Source organism: Phasianus colchicus, chromosome 1, assembly GCF_987193195.1.
Source record: "Phasianus colchicus chromosome 1, bPhaCol1.hap1.1, whole genome shotgun sequence".
Lineage (NCBI taxonomy): Eukaryota > Metazoa > Chordata > Aves > Galliformes > Phasianidae > Phasianus > Phasianus colchicus.
Window position 1 is genome coordinate 93188061 of NC_143436.1, and position 16891 is coordinate 93204951.

Genomic DNA, 16891 nt, shown 5'->3' on the forward strand with positions numbered 1-16891 from the left:
GTGCAGCATTTTCCCTTGACTGTTCCCTGAAGGCATGAATGTTTAGGTTTGAAAGAAAGATGCTCCACTCTTGCCCAGTTTTGTGAATCTCTGAGCTGTAGGCAGAAGGGGTTCATTTGCATTGGGTAAGCACAGGTTTTCCCTGCCTTTTTCTTCATTATCATTTGCAATAGTAATGCTCCCCTTTCCTATTTGAAAACTGATACACATTTCCTTTCACTTAAGAAAATGAAAATAATCTTAAAAAACCTAGATTTATTTACAGGCATGCATGGTATGTTAAAACCACAACGTATATTTTCTTCTTCCAAAGAAAGTATTTTCTAAAGTTTCTATTTAAAATTAGGAAGTGCTTAACTATTTCAAAATGTTAATGGCAGCAAACTGAACAGCAAATGAGACCCACAAATTCATCACCAAATTTTAATCCCTTGAGGCATGTCTAGCAGCAGCTAAGATTAGTGAAAAAAATGTGAAAAATTATGTTACTAGAAGGAGATAATGTTATGATATATTGCTCTTTGATGCAGTAATTGTTACGAAGTTATTCTCAGAGCAGCTTTGCTATCAGGCCCACCCATTTTTAACTAGAGTTTAGTTGCTGCAGCAGACTCCTGCTCTTAGTGAGGCTGAGGGTAAGGGAGAAAGGAGAAAAATGAAGACTGGTAGAAATTTCTATAAAATGATGCTGTACAGTATGTGTTGTAAATCCATCTAACATGGCCTCAGTAGACAGAGTCAGCTTTGGGGAACAGAAGTTAGATGGCCATTTCTAAGTTCAGTGGTTTCCCTTTTTATTTATCTGCATCTGGAGAACCGACAACATTACAGCTCATAACACTCCTTATTTTGCTTTCACACACAACATCCGTGTGCTCTTTTATTTATTGGAGACATGTTCCTTTCCTGCTAGGGCAAAGGCAGCATTTTCATTTATTTTGCTTTCAGAAACTGTTCTAGAAAGAGGAAAGCCTGCACTGGAGACTGCTGATATGCACATTTTCTTCTGAAGAAAAAAAAAAAAAAATTGAGTAATTAGAAACTGAGTTTATGTGAATGTGATACCTTAATAGTGAAATGGGAAGCGGTGAATACGTACATGATCTAAGAAGTATTCAGTGATGCTACAGAGCTAACATTTTTTCTCAACCAATATTTCACCCTTGAAAGAGAGGCAAAAAACCAGTATTTCTGATACTGCTGTGACAAGTTCTGGATTTTTTTTATCCCTGTGGATATTATTCCTACTGAGCAACAATGAATTATTTACAGCAGTCTTGTATTTGAAGCCAAAAGGAATTTGTGGAATATGGAAAGTTTCAGTGTGCTGTATCTTAGAGAATTTGTGGAAAATACGTAAGAAACCAGGAGATTATAATAGAGTCTGTGTCAGCCATGTATTAAAAAGAAGGGAAAATAGAAGTCAAGAAATTACAGGACAGTCAGCTTAATGTCAAACTGCTCTAACGTTTTTAGAACAAATTATCAAAAAAGTATTTATAAGCACCTTAAAGATAACAGCGTGATAAGTATTACCCAACATGGATTTACCAAGAACTAATTATGTCAAACAGTCTGTTTTCCCTTTGTAATGGGGTGAAGGCTCTGTGGATATAGAAAAAGTAGTTGATGTTATAAATCTTGTCTTCACTAATGCTTTAAAATTCTATTGTGTGAGATCCTTATGAGTAGTTAGAGAAACATGGTCTAGACAAAATTTCTATACATGGATGCAGTACAATATGGAGACAATGGACTTCAGATGGAAATTTATATGAAGAAGTATTTTTCTATCTATTTATACATATTTTTATACATATTTTTAATGAGTTTCTGGATCTTGAAACTGTGATTAAACTTAAAAAGTTTTCAGACAATGCACAGCTGACTAGGAAGGCAGTCAGACAGTAAGAGAAAGGTAGAATTTAAAATCATTACAACAAATTTAATACATAACTTATTAACTGCTTTGTTTTAGAAACCAATTAGAAATAAGTGAGGACAAGGTCAAGATACTCCACTGAGACTGGAATAATCGGGTACAGAGTAGAGAACAAAATATTACTGCTCAGAATGAATCTAGACATTGCATTAGGTCACAGATATCACACTGCTGTGAAAATGACAAATACCCCATTGCAGTCAAGAAACGGGAGCATCTCCTGCACAGTGTGAGAGGTGGCCCTCCGTCTTCACTTGACCCTAGAGAAGCCTCAAGGTACTACATCCCCCTTGGGCCATAAAATTTCAGATCCTTCAGGAACTATATGAATTCTCTGGGCAGAGTACACAACAAAATTAAAAAAAAAAAAAAAAAAAAAAAAAAAAGGATAGGTACTGAGAAAAAGAGGTCTGTGCTCTGAACTTGTTTCCAAGCCAAAGGAAGAGGCAAGAGAGATATTATGTATTTAAAAAGCAGCTGTGAAAAGGATTGAAATCCATCCTCTATGCTAGTAAAATGTAGGGATCTTATTTAAGATGGTCTTTGTATAGAGTGGGTAGGATAAGAAATATTGGCCCTAACTGTCTTTAAGTACAGATTAAAAAAGCATCTCAGGAATGACACAGGGCAGGGAGGTGATCTATATCCCATTCAAATTCCCTTCCAGCTCTAACAGCTGTATTCCAGTGCACTCAAGTAGGCAGGGATACATGGTTATGACAGGACAGCCTTTTCTGGTTATCATAGATGGGAAAGGAAGGCAGGGTAACAGGTTACAAGGCCACTGTCACTGGTCTGACCAGATTAGAGTGTTAGAATCCTAAACTAAGCTTCAGAACAGCTCAGTCTTGCAACGTTTTTTTTAATAATAAAAAATTTCCCACTAATGGGAGGAAGATATGCATCTATAATGCATTCTGATGGCAGTATAATAATTAATTGTCCTTGGTGAATGGAAAAAAGGAAGAACCAGGGAAGTAGAGACTTGGTGAGCCTCACTTCTGTGCTTGGGAAGATTATGGAGCAGTTCCTCCTGGAAGCTTTGTTACGGCATATGTGAGTTGTGGAGGAGGCACAAGACAGCCAACACAGCTCCACCCAGGGCAGATTGTGCCTGATCAATCTGGTGCATTTATATGATGGAGTGATGGCATCAGTGGACAAAGGAAAAGCAATTGATATAATCTACCTGGACTTGTGCAAGGCCTTTGACATGATCCTGCACCATATCCTTACGTCTATATTAGCGGGACATGGATTCGAAGCCTGGACTATTCAGTGGATAAAGAATTGTTTGAATGGTTGTAGCAAAAGGGATGTGATGAATGGGTCTTTTTCCATCTGAAGGCCAGTCATAAGTGGTGGCCCCCAGAAACCAATATCTCTTCAATATCTTTATCAATGACCTACACTGTGGGATCAAGTGCATCAACAGTATGTTTGCTGATGACACTAAGCTGAGTAGTGTAGCTGACACAATAGAAGGAAAGGATTTCATCCAGAAGGACCTCGGCAGGTTTGAAAAGTGGGGTTCAGTAAAGCAACAGAAATGTATTGTGCTTGTCTTGGAGGAGTTTGAGACTAGGAGAAGATCTCATTGGGAGCATCCCTGTGGAAAAGGACTTGGGTATCCCGATGGATGAAAAGCTGGATGTGAGCCAACAGTGTGCATTTGCAGCCCAGAAGGCCAACTGTATCCTGGGCTGCATAAGAAGAGGAGTGGTCAGCAGGGAAAGGGAGGGAATTGTCCCCTTTTATTCTGCCCTTGTATGGTCCCATCTGGAATACTGTGTGCAAGCCTGGGTGATCCAGGGGTTCAGTAAGTACTGGAAGGATGCTGATCTGTTGGAGCAGGTCCAGAGGAGGCCACAGAGATGATCAGACGGCTGGAACACTTCCCCTGCAAAGAAAGTTTGAGGAAGTTGGGCTTATTTAGCTTGGAGAAGGGAAGGCTCCAGGGAAACTTCACTGCAGCCTTCTAGTACTTGAGAGGAGCTTATAAGCAGAAGGGGGACTGACTTTTACATGGTCTGAAAATGATAAGATAAGGGGGAATGGCTTTAAGCTAAAAGAAAGGAGATTTAGGTTAGATGTTAGGAGGAAATTCCTACTCAGAGGACAGTGAAACACTGGCACAGGCTACCCACAGAAGCTGTGGGTGCCCCATCCCTGAAGGCACTCGGGTTCGGGTTGTATGAGCCCTGAGCAACCTGAGCTGGTGGGTGGCAGCCCTGCCCACGGCAGGGGATTTGAGCTGGGTAGGCTTTTAAGGTTCCTTCCTACCTAATCCATTTTATGATTCTATATTTTTAGTACTCTGTGAGGTATTTAGATTCTTGTGATGTAGGATCATTCAGTAGCATTTAAAATAAACTAAATTAATTTCAGTCTTATATATATTCAGTCTTATATGCATAATGAAATGAGTTGTTATTATTTGTATGGAATCCTAGTAGCTATTCATTCAACATGAAATTAGTTGTTGATCTAATTCAGTTCTGATTTGTTTGCAATCCACAGGATAGTATAAAGCATGAATTACACTTCCTGTTAGTACCAAGTTTCAAATTGAATATAGGAAGATTTATCCCAATAAAAAGCTATGATTTACTTTGCACTGTCAAATAGTAATGAATACATAGCAAAAACTAGATCTTCTGTATAGTGACCCATAGCAACCATCAGTGGTAAAGATAATCCAAGTTAGATCTAGAAACGCAATTCTCAGTGCAATTCTCCTTCAATAGCAAGATCTAAATAATCTGCACTTGTGTCAGAATGTCAGAATGTTAAAGTGTTGAGATCTTACTTTGAGTCTAGAAGTGAATTTTGGTGTAGATTTATCTACTCCAGAAACAATAGTCCATAAACAATACAGGAAGCTTGACTTACCACTCAGCCAAAAAGTTATTTGATACTAAAACAGAAAAAGCCTTCTGAAAAGGAAAAAATTTGTGGTCTTGTAGTAAAGCACTGAAATTGTGCAGACTAGAGTTGGAAACTGTGAAGTGATAAACAATGATAGAAACTTACAATACCTTCCTTCTTTCCCTGAAATAGCCAACTCCCTTTACTGCCTCATTATACATCAGTGCTATTGAAAGTTCTGTAATATAATGAGAATACTTCTCACACATAAGATTTTTGAAGGCATACTGCAACAGCAGAAAATATTTTTCATAGTCCTGCATAAATGAGAACCACACAGATACTGCATTTATATTCAGCTGATAATAAAAGTTTATTTAGCAAAGCCATTAAAGCCTGATTAAAATTTGATGGGATGATAGGATAAATGTGGTAAGTCCACTGGGGTCTGAATTGCTGCCAGTATTGATTAATACCTTTAACACCCCAATGGGAATCCTGTCAAAAGCATATTTCAAATATAAGACATGGGAATCAGAATAAAGCCCCAGATAACAGCTGCCATATCATTTAGTTGAGCATTTCGTGTCCCTGTAGGACAAGCAAATGAAACGAGATAATGGAATGTTGCTAAAGGATTGATTTGACTCACAAATGTACGTGGGAATTTACAGATTCTGAAGATACGAGTCCATATTTGTACATAGCATTCACCAGCCTAGTTGAATTTCTCAAGGCTTAAATGTGGCCCAGGCTCTGTCCTGGTCACGTTAAATCCGACAAATATTTTGATGTATCTGAAGATAACAGTTTGTAGATGGTAAGGGAATACATCTGGCAAGGAAACCAATGCAGAAGAAGTGATTATAGAGAAACTCACAGAAGAAATTGTTTTGCTGACAGTAAAAATACAGTTTTTCCAGATATGAGGGTGGTATTAAACAATGTAAAACCAAGAATGAGAAGTGACAGACAGGAACAGATGTGGATGAAGATTCAGAAAATGTTTGGAGAAAGGAAGAGAATGTAATAAAATTGTAACTGGTCTGTTAGCAAGTCTGTCATTTCTTTAAAGGTGAAGATAAGAAGCCTGAACTTTTATGTCAAGGCAGAAGCTCAAAGAAATGTGAAAGGAGAGAGAAAGAGAGAATTGCAAAAGCATTTTTGCTATACTTGTAAGGAAAATACAGAGATTTGGAAGAAGCAGAAAAAAGGTTATGTTTTATGAAAAAATCAGTCAAGCATGGCCTAGATTTGAAAGAGAACAAATTAAAAAAGAAAGGAATGAATGCTTGTGATTTAAATGGACAAAAGGCTAAGGGAAGTGTTGCAGATGACTGTGAGGTTGAAAGAATGGAACTGTGAATGATGATAAGGAAAAGGTAAGATCTAGAGGTTGCGGGGGGGAGGTTTGGTTTTGTTTGGTGGTTTGTTAGGGGGATGTTAGTTTTGCAAAAGCACGCCATGGGTTCCTTACTCCAAATCCTGTTTCTACAGTATGCTAGTGAAAAAGAGTTATTCATACAGAATAAGTGCAAGAAGAATTAACTGCAACCCAGCTCAATAAAGTTTTCGTGAATTGAAGAGTTTGTATTATTAAATAAAAAGCAAAAATCAAATCCAGCATGGATTCAATAGATGCAATACAAGATAGGGTTCATGTCATTATTTTATTAGAACAGGCTTAAAGTCTTTAAGAATCTTGTATTTTCTCTTTCCTTGCTTAATCAGTAATGGCAACTTTTATTTAAATTATCTCTCACTGACATGTTTTGGGACCCTGAAAGGTTCCTTACTCTTTTGGTAGGAAAGGAAAATCTAAGATATCTGTAATAGGGGATTCTCTTATGTAAAATATATCATTGTCATGCTTGGATCTAGACCCTCAGCTGAATGTTGTCTGCAGAGCTAGCTGATTACCAGTGGCTTTGGTGGAGACAACTAAGCAGGGTAGGGTTTACAGGTGTGGCATGGTTAGAACTATCTGCTCATGTTTGGATAGTACTTGAAGATTAGAGAACATCAGTAAGATTGGTGAGAATGTTTCAGGGAAAAAGTTGCTATGAGTTTGCCATAAGAAGTTTTTTTTTGAAGATATGTCAGTAAGTCTGTTTTGCTTGGAAAAGGCTGCGAGATGACTGTTCATACATGGCTCATTAAATAACAAAACTTTGTCATTCTGATATGTTAGCTCAGAATAGCAGCTTTAAAATCCATCTGTACATATATTAAATTTACTGCTTTTTCAGTACTTTTGTCTTGTTTTGTTATAGCTGCATGCAGTATTGTTAGTTGTTTCCTAGTGAATGTTGTCTCTAATATAGGATTTCATGTACTACTGCATTTGATCTTTTCTTCCAACTGATTTTATGAAAGAAATTGAGTTTCAAGGTATTGTACAAACTGCATCATCCACATCTTCTCTACTTTTATTGTTTGCAAAGTTTGACTCTCTGTTTGTATCCAATGGAGTTTAATCAAACAGCAGTGACTTTTAAGAACTCTTTCCTCAAAATTCTTTATAGGCAAACAACCTTCTTCAATTTAGTAGTCTGCTGTGCACACAGGATACTTTTTCCTTTTAATCTTTTTTTTAAAAATGTATAAATTATTTAGTTGAGTATAATATATATTCCAGGTAGACCTTCATTGGATATTGTTCAATCCTGAGATGGATGGATTAATAATATAAAAAAAAATTAAAAACCTAGTGAAAAGTCTGGTGTTTTATTGGTGGGGTTTTTTAATTATTATTATTTATTACATTAATTTTACATTGTTTACACTAAGCTGAGTATTCATTCCTTTTTTCTTTAAACGTTTACGTACCTGACTAACTAGGTGTAAGCCCACTGATTCCTAATAGATACGCTAAAATAATTTACTGCTCAGGGATGAGCATATTTATGCAGTTCAGTTTCTCAAATCTAATACACTTACTGGGCTTTAAATTAAAGTTCTTCCCTCCAAATTCGTTTTACCTAGACATATAGAATCATATAATAGCTTAAGGATCATCAAGTCCAACCACAACCTAATCGTACTGCCCTAACTCTAACAACCCTTCATTAAATCATGCCCCTGAGCACCACATCCAAACAGTTTTTAAACACAACCAGGGATGGTGACTCAACCACCTCTGTGGGCAGCCTATTCCAGTGCTTAACAATCCTTGCTGTAAAGAATTTTTTCCTGATATTGAACCTAAACTTACTCTGGTGCAACTTGAGGCCATTTCCCCTTGTCCTGTCACCAGTGAGAAGAGACCAACCCCACTCTCACTGTAAGCACCTTTCAGATGTGGGAAGAGAGCAATAAAGGTCTCCCCTCATCCTCCTTTTCCCCAGACTAAATAGCCCTCGTTGCTTATGAACTAAGCAATAGAAATGTCCTGAGTGCTAATTGTATGTAGCCTGATGCTGAAAGTGTTAAAAGAGAAAATGGAAAGTTAACTTGCTTGCAGGGAAGAGTTGTTTGTTTTTGTTTGGCTCTTCTTGCTAACATAAAAGCTTGGCTTACTGAACAATCCATGAGAAGCTAAATGTCTGTTAGCTGAGGTCACAAAAATACTGCTGTCAGCAGTCTGCCTTATATAGGATAGATAGAGCAGACTTCTCTGATTTAGGATGTACAGAAGCACTAATTTTCATTTTGGTGATGGAAAAGTAAGGCCCACCAAGACTAATCACATAGACTGGTGCAATTAATGACATAATTCATATTTTGAAGTTCAACACCAATAGATTCCAGCAGGAATTAAAGAGGCTAATACTTTGATGGGTCTGGGCTTAAGTGAATTCTCAGTCAGCTAGGAAGACTGGAGAAACCATGCATTACTCTGTGAATTTCATCCCAACCTTCCTTTTCCTTAGTGTGCAGAGGTTATACAGCATTATGTGCAGAACAGATTTTTCTGTGCATTTTCATTCTTGCTTTAAAAAGTAGGGGAAAGTAGTAACTGAGGGTAAAATACATTAGGTGTGGTCATTGGAATGATAATGCAGAGTGTGGAAATGTTAAAAAAAAATAAAAGCAGGGGGTAAGCTGCACAAGGAGAGATGGGATTGCTTGTGCTGCTGAGGAAGTTAAATGAAAAAACATGTCAGCGTTGGTTGGGTTGGCTGGCAGGGCTACAAATACATCTTAAATACAATCTCCATCTAATGTCACTAGTACAAAGTTCATGAAAATTAGATACGTACCTTGAACTTGCATCTTTACTTGCAGAAACACGATGGCCACTTCACAGTCATCCAGCTGGTGGGCATGCTGCGGGGAATTGCATCTGGCATGAAGTACCTCTCAGACATGGGCTATGTACACCGTGATCTGGCAGCCCGTAACATTTTGGTCAACGGCAACCTCATGTGTAAAGTCTCCGACTTTGGTTTGTCACGGGTGTTGGAGGATGATCCTGAAGCTGCTTACACAACCAGCGTAAGTTTGTCTTATCTATTTTGAACAGTCTGTTGCCTTGTGCCCCTTTTGTTTCAGATTTATCTATGCCCTAGGAATAATGGATTGAATTGGCTGACTTTGTTCATTTATCTTCAGTTACAAAGATATGCACATACAAAAGGGGAGGAGGACCTCTCACTGCTTCATCTGATGGAAGTCTTGCATCTTAAATTTAATTTTATTATAATTTATTTTATCTTCTATTGGAGTATGTAGGACCTTTTTGTCAAGGTTTAAGTCTCATATCATTAATACTTACAAATTCATCATGCAGTACAAAGAAATTTGTTTTTCTAACAGTGAATATTTGTGGGTTTGTTGGTTGATTGGCTGGTTGGTTGGTTGATTGGTTGGATTTTTTTCTTCAGTGGAGAAGTTTGTTCAAAGTTGATTTCATCTTCAGTATGAAGCAGATAGGGAAAGGATCACATTGATGCCAGTAAAATTTCAAGCTCAGATGCAGCACTTTTTCATCACAGCAAAATATTCAACAACATTCCTCTTGTGATTATCACCACAACATTGAGAATCTTAGTAAACTGATTTCAAGTAACTTTAATTTCTATCAGTAGAACTAAAATGATTTCAGAGCCAAGTGCACTGACCTTATACACGGCTGCTCCAAAAGTAATGCCTCCTATTGTATGATGCTAACCCACAATGTCAGAGGCAGATATTGGTGGTATGACTGTAGAGGTTGAACCTTTCCACCAAAATTCTGTTACATTCTGTTGTCATGCAGAGGGGCAGTCTGACAGAAGCAAAGGTGTGTTACTGAATTCCTCCATGCAGAAAAAATGGCACCCACTGACATTCATCTATACTTGCTGAACATTTATGGAGACCAAACAGCGAATGTGAGCACATGGAGGCAGTGGGTGGTGCATTTCAGCAGTGGCAAGGGAGACAGTTGGTCACCTCCACTGGTGCAGATTTTGATAAACACAACATACAAGCCCTTGTTCATCATAGAGAAAAATGAATGCATAGCTAGTGATGGTGACTGTGTGGAAAAAGAGTGTTTTGTAGCTGAGAATTTGTTCTATCAAACTGTGCTCTTTTTATCTGCTGTAGCTTCTATGGAAATAAATAGGAGGTATTACTTTCAGAGAGACCTACATATGTTTCTGTGGTAGGACCAAGTGACAGAATGCTAATAGAGATGGTAAACTAGCATTAAGTAATTTCTCCATAAGTACTTTCATTTTGAAAAGTGATTTAGGCCAAAATGAGGAACTCATCTAATTTAACTGCAATTGTAGTAAGTACTGTTTTATTTGTTGCATTCAATATTGCTGTAGTAATGGTATTGCAGAGTCTCTTTGTTTAAGGCTAAAATAAATGTGTTCTGATAAATTCACTGAAGTAAAAGACAAATGAGATTTTAAAAAGCTGTCATGCTCTGTGACAAAATGGGTTTCCTTCTCACAAAACTAAGCTAAGTGGCCCTCTTACCTAGAGGATTTTCAACATCTCAGCAGGCACAGCCTTGAGATAGAGATTACTGACATCTTTTGCTTTATCTTGCTGTTGTCATGTACATTTTCTTCCTCTGTATATTGGTTTAGAGTAGATGCTATGTTGTTTCTATTGATACATTCTCCCACATGCAGGGCAAAGATCTAGAATCAGTCTAGAAAAAGCAGTAACTGTGATAGGGGAAGGCAAGAAAGGAAATCTCTTAGAATACTGCAACACTCTGTGCACATGCTGAAACACTTGTTAGGAGACTATTCAGGAAAGAGTGATGAAAAACCTATCAGGTGCTCCAAAGTAACACAATATAAGGACAGCATGTTTCCCCAAAAATCAGGAAACAGCTTTTGACTTCCGTAAAGCTTTTTGTTGTTGTTTTGATTTGGCTTTTTTTCTCAAACCTATGAGGCAATGAATGTAAATCTTATTTCCTAACTCCGCTTGCTGTTATTTATAGAAAAACTTTAAATGAAGTATAATTTCTGAATAGGAAGTATGAATTAAGAGTTAGTAATACCCAACTGCCAGTCTTTGTTTTTCAGATTTGATAGGAAAAGATAAGGAAACTTATGAGATATACTAAAAAGTATGGTGGGTTTTTGCCCTATAGAGACTAAATTTTCATATTTAGTGTTGGTTTCCAAGACAACAGCATCTCATGAAAAGACATTTCTAGCATACAAGCAAGCATTCCTGTCAATACAGAGGACATCCAGGCACTTGCATCCCTCTTTTAGGTACACTATTTTATATGATGTGAATTCATTAGAATTTGAAATATATTCACAATACTTAGAAAAAAGCCATCGGTCTCCAGGAAAACTTGTATATAGCAAAATGTGTACATACGTCTGAATAGATCAAGACCTGTGTCACTACTGCACAAAGGGCTACACTGGTATCTGTTCATGGTGACACCTCGATATTCTGCATTTGGGTATTCTGCAGTTGGATAAAAGCCTGCTTAAAAACTGAACTGCATGACTCATAAAGAAATATAATTGTAAGCTTTTATCATCAGGTGTATTTTTGAATTTTGCCTTAGTATGTACAGCATGTTCTTTCCTTAATACTTACTAAAGAGTTAAATTATTGGTTACTGTTTATAGAGTCACTTGAAATGTATGGGTTTAATTCTTCTCAAGCCAGTTGGCTAAAATACCACATCCAGGGAGATTTCAGATTTATTAGACTGATTAGAGGAATAAAATAGATTGACAGCAGTAATGTATAGAAACACTGACAAGTAATGAAACTTCTGGCAGCTCAAGATTAAGACTTAATTTGGGTTGTTGTTTTGTTTTTACTTCGTTATATAACTTTGACATGTTAAAACATTTTCAATATTCTCTCATTGGTACATAAGTTAGTAATATGAAGGGGGGTGATGGTTTAAATTGCTCAAAAGAGAAACAAGATGCAAATGATTTTGGGATGTGAAGTAATTGTTTCTGAATGGTCTCACAAGCATATTACCTAGTCATTTACTTTAAGAATTAACTTAACTGTAGACAATGAAGTACCCTGTTTGTTGGCAGCTGTTCAGAAAAACAAGGCAGAGGGACTGTCAAAAGATTTTGTCAAATCAGAGGTACAAAATTCAATGGGATCCTGAAGGCGTTGTCTTTAGATGAGGCAAGACAATACCAATTTCTTTACCAGGGTTATTGAGCTCCTGTGCAGGCATCCAGCTGCTGGCAGCTGCTAGACATTACCAGACATCACACATTCTGGATTCTAACCTTTAACAGCAGCAGAAAAGACTGTAGCATGATTTTGGTGCTAACATATAAATCAAGCATATGCTAACATGTAAATCAAACATGAGAGGTAGAAAGAAAGCAAGTTACTAAGAGTTATGCTGATGTGCTCAGTCTGCTCCAGGGTATGGAGATGTAACAACTAGTTAGAGCATGTGATAGAATTTCAGTCAAGTGGTATACCCAGCTTAATTGCCTTCCCATGAGTTGCTAGATTCCTTCCCCACACAGAAGTATGGGTACCTTTGAAGATGGAGACCCACATGTGCAACTTAGAGACACTGTCTTTTGTTGTGCTAGACTGGTCAAACATAACACATGTATGGGTTATGCTCAATGACAAATAACCAGAGGATGAAGAAGTAGCCTAAAGAATAGTGTCCTGCCAAAAGACTTTGACCCTTTGACCTGTCACAATAGAAGATGTGACTAGTCTTGATGTGTAGTTCTGTGTTTCAAAGCTTTGATCACAAGTTCATCTTAGAGGTTTTCTGGTTTTATTATCAGCTTTCAGGAGGGGTCAATACAGGATTGCCAACAGACTGTAATAGAGATCACAACTAAAACAGACCCTTAGGAGGAAGCTCTTTAGACAAGAATGAAATAAATATAAATCTACATTATCTCTTCTAGTTTTGTCTGATTTGCTACTGTTGCGAGTATTCTCTCTAATAGTTGTCACTTGATTTACAAATGTATGCAGTTGAGGAAGAGCACAAAAGTTTTCATTTGCGTCCTCAGAATCAAAAGGAGCTTAATTCAGAGAGATCTCTAAATCATGTTGTTGAATTTAATTGTAAAACATGATATAACAGCTCCTGCTATTATATACAAAAGAGTATCCCTGCTCTTTCTTCTCCACCACACTACCTTAATTTTTCACCCCATCTCTGGAAGTGTTCAAGGCCAGGTGGGATGGGGTCCCAAGCATCCTGATCAGATGGGTGGCAACCAGACCATTGCTGCGGGATTGGGACTAAATAGGCTTTAAGGTCCCTTCCTACCTAAACCCTATAGGTTCAGGAACTCCATATATGCGTTAAGCAGATAAATACAATTGGAAACTTTGTGTTTCATGAGTATGAAAATGTTCAAAATCATTGTTCATAAACTCAATATAAATACATCCTAGCATCTTCTTAATTAAAAGAGAATCCCTTTCAAATCAGGATATTCTGTAATTCTAGGAAGAAAACGAGTAACAAAGTAGCAGAGTATGCATTATTTTCAAGCTTTCTCTCTCAGTAGTAGGCTGCAGATTTAGAGCACCTTATGTTTGATTTGCTATTGCAATTCTTGATTCAAACAGTGAAAGTAACTCTAACCAGTAAAAAGAATCCATTCATGGTTGTGGAGATTTTTGTTTGTAAGTCTTTGAATCAGGATGGCATTTTTCTTAAAGATATGCTCTAACATGTACAGAAGGGACTGTGGAGGATTGGTACACTGAAATTCTGTACCATGTGCTACTTAAATGCAAAATAAATCATCCTAGCCTCAAGATGTTTTTTTTGTTTGTTTGTTTTTGGGGTTTTTTTTGTTTTGTTTTTTTTTTTGTAAATCATTGCTTTTAAGTAGTTTAATTCTTCAAAATAGATTTGTTACTGAAATTGATAACAAAACGTGTCTGTTGGAATAGCAACCCAAAAGAAGCAGTTACGTGGCAAAGTACAACCCAGTAGAAATACTCTAGAATGTACAACAGTAAAGAAAGATAAACTAGGACAAGCATTTAAATCTGCAGAAATTAGCAGCATCTTATTGGGTCCTACTGGGGCTTACTACAGAATATCAAATTCAACTATAACCACTGTTATGGAGAAAACATAGAAGAGATTCAGAAGGGTAAAACAAGATGAGCAGGCTGGGAGGATCAGTTAATATTTTGACGGGGCAAATGGTGACAAAAATTAATGAAAATAACTTTTGTAGAAAAAATGAGTGGTGCAAAAAATTTTGTTTAAAGAATAAGAACAGAAGAAAAGGATGTCTCAGTGGAGCTAACTGGTCAGCTTAAATTCCAGCTAATAAAACAGAAGATCGTGAACTAGCCTGAAAGTAACCTATAAAAATGCATCTGACATTTTACTGCAGCTTGGCTATAATCTAAAGCAAACAATGGTAAAAGCAAATGGAAAATACCAGGAAAAAAAATAATAATAATTTTTTTAAAAAATCACGTTTTGTTAACTGGCCTCAGAATACAGTGCTACAATTGACTTTTTAATTAAAATGTATTAGTTTATAGCTTAACTGAAAAATATACAGTTGTCTCTTGTTTATGAAGTGCAGGTTTCATTGCCAGGAGGTACTGGTTTGCTTAGTGGGTTTGAAGTGCACCTGTTTCCACAGTATATTGTTTGTGCAAAAGGAAGAGACTGTAATGGACAGATTATACTGTAAATCTCCCTTCTGCATCACCGTTTACAGCACAGTCCAGTCAATTCTGGTAGAGAGTGTAAAAGGGGTGGGAATATAAAGAGCTTCCTGTTTAGAAAGAAAAAAGGATTGGGTGGAGAGTTTCCTTCCTTCCAAAGAGTAGTCGTAAATAAATCTTTGCATAAAGCTGCAAAGTGTTCTTTTTCTCTAGAAAACTTTTAGTTTGGAATATGTAAATGTAACATATTCTTTTGTTCTTAGAACTATAACTGCCATTGCCTCTGGTGACCTCATGCCTTGATCAGTACTTCAGGAAAGGAAGAGACTGATTCAGCTTCCCTGTAACGCTAAAATGATACTTTCCATTGCTGAAGAAGAAAATTATATTTTACTTTTCCTCTACCCTAGAGTGCAGGATTTATTCATCAGCTGTGACATAGCACTGACTAGTTTTAACATCACCAAGGCTGGTGTTATATAATTAACTAGTAGAATGCTTAGAAAGCTCTTTTGGGGAAAAAGAGTGTTACTTACTAGTGGTTGTTCAACTGGTCAAAAAAGAGTTCACTTTTTCCAGTGTTATCTCACAATCCTAAGTGTTAAGGACGTTTTCTGTTTAAGATGCAAAACTTACAGCTATTAAACCCATGGAGCTGGGCAATGCCACATCTCCAAGCAATTCTTAAGTATTTGTGCAAGGATGGAGGTTTGAGTCGAAAGTCAATGCACTTGAAAATGATTTCTGGAATAATATTTAAGACTATGAATCTCAAAAAGCTACAGATAGTCTTTTCAGAAAGAATTGTCCTGGGCTCCTAAGCTATTGACCTCTCGCTTGGATCGTGGAAAACCATTCATTCTGCTTGCCTTGTTTGTACCTGGCAGCCATGCCAGTAGTGCAGTAATACATAACATACTACATGCACTATATACCTATGATATGAGCAGTCATAGTAGTTTACTGCTGACAGATATATTTTTAATTAACAATTACCAGAATATTAATCTTGACTTCAAACACTGCTGTCCTAGCATGCATGTGAGCCTTTGCATGCACAATTATAAATGTAATTGTTTAATTTTAATTTATTAGAATTGCCTTTTTCAAACTGTAATTTAAGAAATTATTGTAAAAATGCAGGGCATACTTGAACAGTTTCAGCAATACTACATTCACTTAGAACTGTAATATTAACACTTGATGTTAGAAATGCAGGCTTGCTAACATAAAACCAAAGTTCTTGATTTATTTATTATATGAGTGAACACTGGTTTAGTTGGGCTATTGCTTACTAATGTACTGCAGTTTACTTTCTACTTTAATGTGAAAAATTATGACCAAGATGAAGTACATCATAAAATACCTTTACTGTGTTAAATACATTACGTTGGAAAGTAAGTGAAAAAAACACGCACAGCTCCTGATGTCCTGTTAAAGGAGTTCAAATTTAGTTCTTTAAGGTCAGAGGTGTTGCGTTTAGCAACATGTGATCTGACACTAATTACTTCCATGCAGTAGCGTTTAGATACGTAGAAGAAGCCAGATAACCTTCCAAAAGCTTTGAAAAAGAACGTAGCTTAGTCATATGATTTTTCTGAATTATTGGCACCTTTTAAATACAGGTTAAGACAAAATTACATACTGTCGACTGTAGTAGTCAAAATGGATAGGCAGTTTATGAAGAAGAATATCATGCATCTCCAGTGAGCCAAGTAACTCAACTGCAGCTCTATTATCTAACTGCTCTTAGGTGGAAGGAAGAAGATGGGGATGATTTTTGTTTTATGTTATCGCAACATTGCCCACATGAATTTACAGTCCACATAGAATACTGCTGTGAAAAGTAACCTCTCTCCATCTAACCACGTATAAAACCTCTGTGTTGGAAAATTTGAAACAGGTAGAAAACAGCGCAGTTGACTTCACTGGACTTTTGTGAACCCTAAACCTAACCCTAACCCAAATCTTGATATATTCCACCCTAGGGTGTAATTCCTTTGCATTTTG

General features: G+C 36.9%; 1 protein-coding gene across 8 annotated transcripts in view; it reads left to right on the forward strand.

Annotated features, from left to right (window-relative positions):
• Nucleotides 1-16891, forward strand: part of EPHA6 (EPH receptor A6) — a 515780-nt gene that overhangs the window by 423500 nt on the left and 75389 nt on the right. For all 8 annotated transcript variants that reach the window (XM_090152397.1, XM_090152418.1, XM_090152412.1 and 5 more), the window contains one exon: nucleotides 9038-9247. In XM_090152397.1, coding sequence (XP_090008523.1) covers nucleotides 9038-9247 — 210 coding nt within the window. The remainder of the gene's footprint in view (nucleotides 1-9037; nucleotides 9248-16891) is intronic.